Source organism: Centruroides sculpturatus, unplaced genomic scaffold (assembly GCF_000671375.1).
Source record: "Centruroides sculpturatus isolate CEXI.00-Female unplaced genomic scaffold, Cexi_2.0 scaffold635, whole genome shotgun sequence".
Classification (NCBI taxonomy): Eukaryota; Metazoa; Arthropoda; class Arachnida; order Scorpiones; family Buthidae; genus Centruroides; species Centruroides sculpturatus.
In genome coordinates this window covers 226,971-239,012 of record NW_019384964.1, presented here as the reverse complement: position 1 = coordinate 239,012, position 12,042 = coordinate 226,971, and the positions used below count along the sequence as shown (strand labels likewise).

Below are 12,042 nucleotides of genomic sequence, written 5' to 3'. Positions count from 1 at the left end.
ATATTTATGTAGCTGATTTTATTATAAATAATAGAATATTATTTATAATAAAATCAACCATATTTTGTAATCCATCAAAAAATTTCACATAAAAACAAAGTATTCTTTACTTATTTATTTCAGTAACCCAAAAAAGTTTCTTTTACTGAAAAATTATAAAGATATTAAACTTAAGATTTTGTTTGTTAGTTATATCTTATTAAAATAAAAAAAAAAAGCTTTGTTTCATTTTAAAATAAAAGACTGCTATAATTTGATTTTATTTATAAAACCATCAGCACATTATACAATTGGCTAGTTATACCCATTATAAGTGGATTGACTCACAATAGGGTCAACTATCATAAGTAAAGGACAGAGCAATGCCAAAACCTGTACTAACCATGATAAATTAAAGGGGTCTAAACCAATTCAAACTGGATTCACCATGGCCAAAAGGCAAGATCTGGAATCTACATTATCTAACTATATAATTGAAACTTAGTTGAATATAAAGTTAAAAATTATCTTAATTTTTCTGTTTCTGCTCAAATTTTCACTTATAATTTAACCAAAAATGAGTTTTTGTAAATGTAAATGAAAGTCTGATTGCATTCTCAAAACTTAACAAAAAGTCTAAAAGAAAATATTAGGTTGGGGAAAAAGAAAATATTAATATAATTCAAGAGGTTATTTGACAGTTAAATTGAAATACAGTAATACCCCGAACTTATGCGATAGGTGGGACCAAGCGATAACCATGTAAGTCAAATTCGCGTAAGTCGGGATATAATTTCCCAATTTGTGTAAAATCCAAGTCGTATGTATGTAAGCTAATAAATGTTCTTGTTAATCTTATCTCGTCTTTTGATTCGTTCACGATTACAAGAAATCACCACATAGAGTCTCTCGAGTCTCCGTAGATATAACAAAAACAGAAATAAATAACACAAAATAAATTGTAGCTATGTGTCGATTCCGTGAGACATGTCCAAACATGTAAGCTGAACAATAGTGTGGGGGGAGTGAGTAATCAAGAGTTGCGTGGTGCTCAAACAAAAGACGAATCGACGAGATTTGAAAATCACGTAACTTCAGGTTCGCGTAAGTCAAGGTATTACTGTAATTAATTTTGACAACTGCTGTTAAGTAAACTATTGGACATTATCTAATTTCATTTGCAAATAATATAGCTTAGCTGAGACAGAAAAACTAAAAATGAATCCTTTAATTTTTAAGTACCTGTTATCAGTTTCTGGCTTCAAATAAAGTGAAACCTTCACTATGTGACATTTAACAAATTATATTTTTAAATGGAGTTTGGACATTTGAGAAATTCGGGTTTTTCCACATTTCAATAAATTTCTGAGTTTCAGCACACATTATGATAGTAGAAAAATAGAAAAAGATTCTAACATTTATAACTGTTAAATTATTCATTTCAATTTTTATTATTTCTGATTTTATTTTAAAAATTTATAATATTAACTGAAGTAATTAAAGACACAATTAAATGACCATTAATTAATTTAATAGCATATAAATCAATAGAAAATATTTAAAATTTTACACATAATAATACTTACTTTGAGAGAGGATTGCAGCTGAAATCTGCTGTCTGAAGAGATTTAAGAAATTTTATATTTTCTGGAATATCAGGAATATCTGAAAAATTTAATCAATCATTATTTTTAATACCATAAAAGTATAACTAATGTTGAAGTCAAATATTCAGATAACAGTTATAAATATTTATTAGAGAGAAATGATATTTTTAAATTAGAAGTTTACATTGCTTGTTTGAAGTAGCCAAATCTTTTTGACCTTTTTAGACCAGCTTCAGTCAACATAGTGTTATAGTGTCAAACAACAGTTCAAATTAATGTAAAAATTTTAATTTTTTTNACTTAAGATTTTGTTTGTTAGTTATATCTTATTAAAATAAAAAAAAAAAGCTTTGTTTCATTTTAAAATAAAAGACTGCTATAATTTGATTTTATTTATAAAACCATCAGCACATTATACAATTGGCTAGTTATACCCATTATAAGTGGATTGACTCACAATAGGGTCAACTATCATAAGTAAAGGACAGAGCAATGCCAAAACCTGTACTAACCATGATAAATTAAAGGGGTCTAAACCAATTCAAACTGGATTCACCATGGCCAAAAGGCAAGATCTGGAATCTACATTATCTAACTATATAATTGAAACTTAGTTGAATATAAAGTTAAAAATTATCTTAATTTTTCTGTTTCTGCTCAAATTTTCACTTATAATTTAACCAAAAATGAGTTTTTGTAAATGTAAATGAAAGTCTGATTGCATTCTCAAAACTTAACAAAAAGTCTAAAAGAAAATATTAGGTTGGGGAAAAAGAAAATATTAATATAATTCAAGAGGTTATTTGACAGTTAAATTGAAATACAGTAATACCCCGAACTTATGCGATAGGTGGGACCAAGCGATAACCATGTAAGTCAAATTCGCGTAAGTCGGGATATAATTTCCCAATTTGAGTAAAATCCAAGTCGTATGTATGTAAGCTAATAAATGTTCTTGTTAATCTTATCTCGTCTTTTGATTCGTTAACGATTACAAGAAATCACCACATAGAGTCTCTCGAGTCTCCGTAGATATAACAAAAACAGAAATAAATAACACAAAATAAATTGTAGCTATGTGTCGATTCCGTGAGACATGTCCAAACATGTAAGCTGAACAATAGTGTGGGGGGAGTGAGTAATCAAGAGTTGCGTGGTGCTCAAACAAAAGACGAATCGACGAGATTTGAAAATCACGTAACTTCAGGTTCGCGTAAGTCAAGGTATTACTGTAATTAATTTTGACAACTGCTGTTAAGTAAACTATTGGACATTATCTAATTTCATTTGCAAATAATATAGCTTAGCTGAGACAGAAAAACTAAAAATGAATCCTTTAATTTTTAAGTACCTGTTATCAGTTTCTGGCTTCAAATAAAGTGAAACCTTCACTATGTGACATTTAACAAATTATATTTTTAAATGGAGTTTGGACATTTGAGAAATTCGGGTTTTTCCACATTTCAATAAATTTCTGAGTTTCAGCACACATTATGATAGTAGAAAAATAGAAAAAGATTCTAACATTTATAACTGTTAAATTATTCATTTCAATTTTTATTATTTCTGATTTTATTTTAAAAATTTATAATATTAACTGAAGTAATTAAAGACACAATTAAATGACCATTAATTAATTTAATAGCATATAAATCAATAGAAAATATTTAAAATTTTACACATAATAATACTTACTTTGAGAGAGGATTGCAGCTGAAATCTGCTGTCTGAAGAGATTTAAGAAATTTTATATTTTCTGGAATATCAGGAATATCTGAAAAATTTAATCAATCATTATTTTTAATACCATAAAAGTATAACTAATGTTGAAGTCAAATATTCAGATAACAGTTATAAATATTTATTAGAGAGAAATGATATTTTTAAATTAGAAGTTTACATTGCTTGTTTGAAGTAGCCAAATCTTTTTGACCTTTTTAGACCAGCTTCAGTCAACATAGTGTTATAGTGTCAAACAACAGTTCAAATTAATGTAAAAATTTTAATTTTTTTTCTTTAATTTAAATACTTTTCAGTGTGAGTTTTTAATTTTATAATAGAGCACCAAGAACTTTGTAATTTAATTATATTATTTAATTAAAAAATCTTTTATAATACAAATTATGTAGTTATAGGAAAAAATACTAAAATGTACAAGTGGTTGCTTTGATCTTTCCAGTAGCTTCTAGACATTTTTATAGTGTAAATTGATAAGCCTTAATCCTCTCCCTCTCCCCCGCAAGTAGGGAGATTTTAAAAAAATCCCTTCTTAGTGTTCATTTTCATGATGTACCCTAACTGTGTACCAAATTTCACCTCTTTAGGTTTGCTCTGGGTTATGATGAATCAGTNTTTTTCAATGAACTATTTGATGAATGGATAATCCATACCATTTGATATATAATCTTTTTTTATTAAAAAATTTATAATCTTATATTTTTATAACAGTAATCACCATCTTTGATTACTAAAAACAAAGGTTTTAGAAAATACTGCATTAAAAATTCCAATGACAATCTCCAAATTATCAGACTATTTTTGGTCTATGTTAATGATTAGTTACTAATTAATTTGACTAAAGTAGGTGGATATGCTGACATCTCATATATATACTCCAATAATTCAACAGATTGCTTGTCATTAATCAATTAAATTGGTTTATGATTTGTTGTTATTATATACTAAAAATTACAGCTTTACATTCAGCTTTGAGGCTTTATCTAAATTCATTCTTACAGATTTTATATATAATAACTACACTTAAGTGTAGTTATTATATATTCAAAAGTTGGCATGAAGTGTAATTTATTTTAACTTACAGATTTTCTTTACATCTTTTCTTCTTGGAAGTTAAAATGAAATTTCCTATTTAAAATGAATTCAAAAAATTGAAAATGTCTAATAAATAAATAAAATTTTGAAAGAGAGAGATAGAGATAGAGAGAAAGAGATTGAAAGTAATGAAGGAAACCAAAGAAGAGAAAATGGTGATTAACCATAAGCAAAAATTTAAACTCTATGCAAAAATGGTGTTGATAATTACCAGAAACAGATTAAGCAGTGTAATATTTTTGGAAATAGAAGCATCTAATGAGAATAATTACTCCCATAAACATGCTTTATTCTCAAAGATGTTTATTAAAAGTGTAAATTAAGTGAGTAAAAAGGGAAACAACAACTATTCTGAAGATTTTTTAATACATATTTATTATGCATATATATGCATAAATATTACATATATATTTAAATTAAAATAAATAAAAACCTGTTTACTTGTCAGTGATAAATAAACTTTATGAATTAAAATTAAAAAAAAAAAATTCAGTCACTAAACAATTGAACAGTTCCGAGAAAACAAAATAGGGGAGTATTTTTAGAATATTAAGTAATAACATTTCTGGAATTATTCCAAAATTATTTCATTTGAATTGTCATCAAAAAGAGAATAGCTATCACTACAAATGACTGATCACCAATCAATTTACTACAAATTTATAAATTACATTGATTTTTTACTGTCAAAGTTCTAAAATATAAATATTTATTGTATAAATTTTTATTTCCTCTCCACAATTAACACAGGCAAGGCAGCAAGCTGACAGAAAGAGGTCAACATGAAATGCAAAAAAAAAAAAAAACTATCAAAACTTACATAAAAATCATGATGATGATGATGATAATAATAATAATAATACAGAAAGTTACATTAATAATATAGTACAATTACATAAGATAAAAATATAATTGATTTAAATTAGATAAAATTTAATTTAAAAATTTTTTCATATTTCTTCTGGTGATTATGAAGTGTCTAAGTCATATATTTTTTGTTTGGAGATATTTTGACTTTTGAGTTTGTAAAACTTAAAAAATTCTCTCTTGAAAAATTTGTATACTTTGCTATACTATTGTAAAATTTTATAAACAGTTTGTGAAATAAATTCAATGTTTTCCTATTTTTAACTCAGACCATTTTCTTAATAACTGGAACATTTAAAAGTTTTATTTTACAGATTTATTTTACACATTTTTTTTTGTTGTTTTAAAGGTATTAAAATTTAAATATAAATAATTTAGAGCTTCAGAAACAAATCTAGCATGTTAAAAAAAAATGCTGAATGTTAGACAAACATTGTGAAATTGTCTATTAAAAGACAGCAGATGAATAAATGTGTAATTAGAAGAATGTAATTCATTAAAATATTGAAAAAAAGACAAATATAAACAAAATATGAAAAAGTAGTAATTATTCTCTTGCACAGAGTTAAATTATTTGACTAACTTTTTGTTTTTAAAATTTTAATTCTTTAAACTCAAATACAAATTTAAGTTCTTGTTTGCTGAGTTTTTTTTAATTTTTTAAAAGTGAGCCATTTGAAATTATTTTTTGAACTCTAAAAACCAATTAAAATGATGCTCAACCTCTATAATTAATTCAATCAACCATTTCTTTTGACCATGACAAAATGTCAGAGGTTGAGTCTGTTGTTGACAATCACCATCATAATTTTGTTACTTAAATGAGCCTTTACAATTAATTTCTTACAATTTTCATTTATTAAATGAATAATCAATAACCACTCCTAGTCTATTATACAAACTCAATATTTTCTTCAACATACTACTGTGGGAGTAGCCGGGGGTACAACTCCGTTTAGGATCGTTCGTACCACTTAATCGGCACAGATTATCCGAAATCTGTCTCCAAAGTTTCGAATCAAGAGATCCGATCCTATGTCAAGATTTGTTTGACCGGGAGGGCAGTAATATTTAGGTCTAAGGAGGATTGAAGACGGCAAGTCTCTATCCGAATTGTCAGGTTCCCGACACCAGTTTGTCAATTAATCGATCCGCGGACAAACATGTGTGTGATCATTTTATAGATTTGATTCAGAGACATTCTTTTAACAAATAAACAAGATTGAATTTAATTAAAACATAAATCAAAATAGAGCAGTACAAATATACGACAATGAGAGACAATAAATACAATATATAAAAGTCGAGACATATATATATATATATATATATATTTAACCGACATACGATCGAGAGAGAGAGCTCACAAAATCGTTTAAAACATACAACCTGTTTTAGTTGTCGTTCGTCTTCTTCTCTGTAGGCAAGGACACTTAGGAGACAAAGTTCTCAAACTTCATTTCATGGGGGATCGATATGTGCACAAAATTCAAAGTAAATCTTCTAAGTGCTAACTCTGGGATTATTCTATGTGGCTCGTCTAAGGGCATTGGCCATCAGGAGAAAGATGTATGGAGTCCTGACTCTTCCAGGTCTGTCGATGAACTCCAAAAAGCGGTGTGGAGCCAATATGTGGAGTCCTTACTCTTTCAAGTCTGCTGATGAACTCCCCGAATTCTCATAAATTTCCCCTATATCTCATGATTTACGACTAATCATCTGCCAGAAACTCTTTCATGTGAACAGATGAAAGGGGAATCAAAGAGGGGTAGATAGTTCCCATCTGAGCAAGATTTTTAGCAGATAAGGGAAAAACAGAAGATGTACTAACTTCCCTCAAAGGAAGTAGCATCTGTTATCTATCTTTCCCACGTTGGAAAATGTTAATTTCTCACCAAAATGAAATAATATTTTATGACAATATTTAATATTATTAAACAATTATAAAATTTAGACCCAGGGGCTATTCAGATCTCACACTACAGTTTCATATAGTAATAAAAAATTAAGAACATTAAACTTAATTGTAAAGATATTGTTTAAAAAAATCATGATAACTAAAAAATATAATAATTTCATTGATAAAATTTAATTTCCAATTTAAAATAATTATTGAAGAAATTATATCTTAACAATTTATATCTAAATTACTAATAGAAAATAATTTGATATAGAAAATCCTTATTTCCATCCTTAGATTATTTCACATAACCATTTGTATGTTATGTGGAATCAAAATGTCCCTAAGGAATTTTTAAAATAATGACATTTGCTAACTTATTGTTTTAGTGTCTTCTCAATCCTTGACTTTCTATTTTACTCTATTATATTGTGAGATAAGCAGAGGACCAGAGGGACGATCCCTAATGACCACTTACATTGCACAGGTTGTTAAAACCTGATCTCTGCATCGATGGATGGCTTAGGACGGCAAAAAGTGAGTGGGAAGGTTGCGAGCACGTGGACAGGTGTCTTCATGGGAAAAGGATCGACAGATCGACAGCGTAACAAACAGAACATTTATTGATTAACTAAAGTTAACATACAAAATTCGGTTACAAGTCTATCTGACTAAACGCTACTCGGTTAAATGCGATAAAATGCTACTTGGGGGAGAGAGTTCACAAAGTTCTAACAAATACCTCTATGAGTAAGATTGGAAGGGATGGCTGAGGTATGGTGGTCGTATGTCTTCTCCGACGGTATTCCGTTCCTGAACATGGAAATCGACAACACAGGTACAGAAATAACTTCCTTGGGTTGATCCGCCCTTTGTTTCCGGTAGTGTAAGCTTTTATAGCATTAGTGTGAGAAAGCCGTCCATTTGTTGACGATGACTTGCATTTCTTGACAGCTAAATGTCAACTTTCCCACCTAAATGTTGATAGTTAAAGGAGACCTCTGCTCCTTTACTCCGCGAGGAGTTTTTCCTAAAGGGGATGTTTACAAAATTTCAATAGACGAAAAAAGGGAAAGTTTCCTTTCATTTACAAAATTCCTGCTCTAAAATCTGCTGTCTCACAATATGTATATAAGATATGATTGCACAAACTCTTATAGTTAAGAAGTTAAGTTTACAAAGTTTGTTAGGGTAACTTGGTACCCCATATAACATTCCATGTAACTATTCTGGCATAGCTCAGTGGGTGCTACCACTCTACTGTAATTATTTTGAACAGTTACTAAGCAATGACATTATTTTACTCTTCTTGAGTTGAGTAGCTTTATTTTAAAACTAATTATAGTAATTTATTATGGAATTTCTCAATATCTGTCTGTTTCTCTAAAGATATTTGCAATCAAAGTGAATTTGGGCTGTCTTTCATGCCACCTGAGCCTTCACATAAAAAATTTTAAATTTAAATCTTACATCTGTAAACAAATAACCACTGATCCCAGGAATGAGATCTATTTATATTTCTGTGACAGTATTATTATGTACAAAAGTGATTTAACATAATACATATCCTCTAATTCTAATTGCACTTGTACAAAGTTTCAAAAATTTTGATTAAAATTCATTCTATGTATGTATGTCTCTTAATTAATCTGACATGAAGTTCAGTAGACTATCATTACAGCTTTCAAGTTAGACACTTCTTTCATTGTTTCCACATATGCATTTCGGACTTATATAAATGTTAAGTCCCTCTTCAGTGCAATACTATGGTTCTATCTTCTAAAACCATGGTGTACAATGGGTAACATTGGAAAGATTTTCTTAATACAGCCATTAAAAACACCACAAATACATTTTCCAAAACATATCCACATATGCATTTTGGACTTATATAAATGTTATTATATCGGACTTAATTTTCAGATTAAAGAGACATACATATATAGATCATAATAATAGCTTAGCAATGATCAATAAAAATATTCTAAAAAGAATCGATGGAGTCAGATAATCTATTTTTTTAATATTACCGTACTGTACTAATCTTTAGTACACGGAAAACTACTAGTTTTCCATTCGTTTCTGACTTTTGGAGGCTCTTTTGAGTGAGAAAGATGAGTCTTCTTCTGTGTCTACGACGGAAAAAAATGTGTCGTCTGAGATACCTTCTGCTGTTCCTATTGTACACTCTAGTCGTCAGAAACCCTACTGAAGAGGCCTTGACAGGCGAAATGCATTTGGGGTGAAGTATATATTTATATAAAAATAAAATTATATTTTCCTTGTTAACCTGTTTACCTTTTTTAATTTTTTATACCAGTCTACGGACTCGGGACTTATTAAGCCTCCAAAAGTCAGAAACGAATGGAAAACTAGTAGTTTTCCGTGTACTAAAGATTAGTACAGTACGGTAATATTAAAAAAACTTAGCAATGATATTTGTTGTCTTCAGATAAGTGTTTGTGAACAGTCAGATCATTCTCAACTTAAAGACAATTTTTTTATCATTCACTGCTGTAAGAAGAACAGCCCAGTCTTGGAACCAAGCATAAAATAGTTATTGAAAACTTATCACATAGGAACACTCTTCTTAATAAAAACAAGTAGATTTTTATTTTCTATTTTTTACAAAGGATATGCATTAAGCCTTATGCCCCTCTTCAGTCCTTATTATGTGCAATGATAAACTAAAAATACAACTAATAATGACTACTGGAATAACTAAATGTTAAAAACATTAAGTTATTCCAGTAGTCATTATTAGTTGTATTTTTAGTTTATCATTGCACATAATAAGGACTGAAGAGGGGCATAAGGCTTAATGCATATCCTTTGTAAAAAATAGAAAATAAAAATCTACTTGTTTTTTTTCTTGGTAGAACAAGTAAAACTGTAAAAATAAAAATTTTGGTTAAATTGATTTTTTATCCAGTTTTTATTGATTTTTATGTTTTTACTTCCTTTATTGTTCATTTTTTTTTTACATTTTAACCAAAATTTTTATTTTTACAGTTTTACTTGTTCTATCCCATGTTTTTAACATTTAGTTATTCCAGTAGTCACTATTAGTTATATTTTTAGTTTTATCATTGCACATAATAAGGACTGAAGAGAAGCATAAGGCTTAAAATGCATATCCTTTGTAAAAAGTATAACATAAAAATCTACTTTTTCTATCAAGAGGAGTGTTCCTATATAATAAGTTCTCAATAGCTATTTTATCTTGGTTCCAAAAACATACAATGAATTGAGAGAACAGCAAGCAATCAAGCCCAGTCTTCAACATATTTGAAGACAAAGATTCTGATGAAATTTCAATTTATTCAAAGCAACAACAAAATATTTATCGAAACCTAATTTTGTAAAGCAATTTACAATAGTATTTTTTAGAACTTTATTCCAAACTTTGTTAATCAATTGCATTTCAACTATCAGACTAACTTCAAACTTGTGATCCATCTTTACACAAATATAAACATCAAATAACTCAATTCTTGATAAATACCAAATTATCTGCCATTGTATTGGCTTGTATTATGCCTACATTTAAATGTTCAAAATTAATTACTAGATATTGATTTACCGTGTTTCCCCGAAAATAAGACAGTGTCTTATATTAATTTTGCTCTGAAAGATGGTCTTATTTTCAGGAGATGTCTTGTTTTTCCATGAAGAATTCACATTTATTTTTGAACAAAAAAATTCCCAAGTCAAACTTAGACAAAAGTGACATATAACTGTGTCGAACTGAACTTAAATAAAACCGAAGTCACGAACCGAAGTGAACTTACGAAGTTCCCTGCTGGAGTGGACTTCCCACTCGTGCTTCAACTTAATCTTTTTATACATCGACATCGGGCTTGATGACCAATTAGTGCTTACTGAACCGTAGCACTATGCAAATGTCATATGGCGTGATTCCTGGCCGACCAATTAGCGATCATCAGTCATAACGTTATGCAAATCTGTGGTTCCCAAGCGTAGTCTTATGCAAATCATGCCGTGTGGCGTGATTGCTGACCAATCGGTGGCTGTACTTTCAAAAAGCCAACGGACACACAACCATCTGTCGATGACCGTTATGAGTAAAAAAAAACTTTGCTAGGTCTTACTTTTGGGGGGAGGCCTTATATTTAGCAATTCAGCAAAACCTCTGCTAAGTCTTATTTTCAGAGGATGTCTTATTTTCGGGGAAACACGGTATTTATAATTATTAAATTTATTACAAGATGGTGATTTAATCACCTATCTCTAGATAAAATTACTCTATACCTAATTATTAAATATAGCAATAATATAACACAATACAATCCAGTAGATCATTTGGTATTGATCCACATTTAATAGCATGCAACAACTTTTATGTGATGTGCTTTCTATCCAATTAGAAAGTTCAGACTATGTACGAAAAATTTTTTAAATTTTTGAGTCTATCTAATCCATTAACACAACCACAGAAGTACCCGTAACATTGTTGAAGAAAAACTTCAATAAAAACAAATAATGAATAGGTAAAAAACTCACAATATTAAAAATGATCAAAACGTCAGCCTTTTATTTGAGGTTCTGACGTCTTTTACATTAAAAACAACAGGTCTTCTCACACTACCATCAAGTAGTTATCCAATTTTATCAGGTTCAAGCCCCCTGGTGGTTGATACGAGTCATCCTTACATTTGCATATAGACAATTTCATGGTGGACTCAGGATATATTCTTCCAATTAGAAAGTTCAGACTATGTACGAAAAATTTTTTAAATTTTTGAGTCTATCTAATCCATTAACACAACCACAGAAGTACCCGTAACATTGTTGAAGAAAAACTTCAATAAAAACAAATAATGAATAGGTAAAAAA

At 29.0% G+C, this 12,042-nt stretch overlaps 1 protein-coding gene across 1 annotated transcript in view; it reads right to left on the bottom strand.

Annotated features, from left to right (window-relative positions):
- LOC111632487 (protein lap4-like) overlaps positions 1-12,042 on the bottom strand; it is an 86,790-nt gene that overhangs the window by 25,697 nt on the left and 49,051 nt on the right. Inside the window, exon 3 of the mRNA XM_023376905.1 lies at positions 3,282-3,360. Coding sequence (XP_023232673.1) covers positions 3,282-3,360 — 79 coding nt within the window. The remainder of the gene's footprint in view (positions 1-3,281; positions 3,361-12,042) is intronic.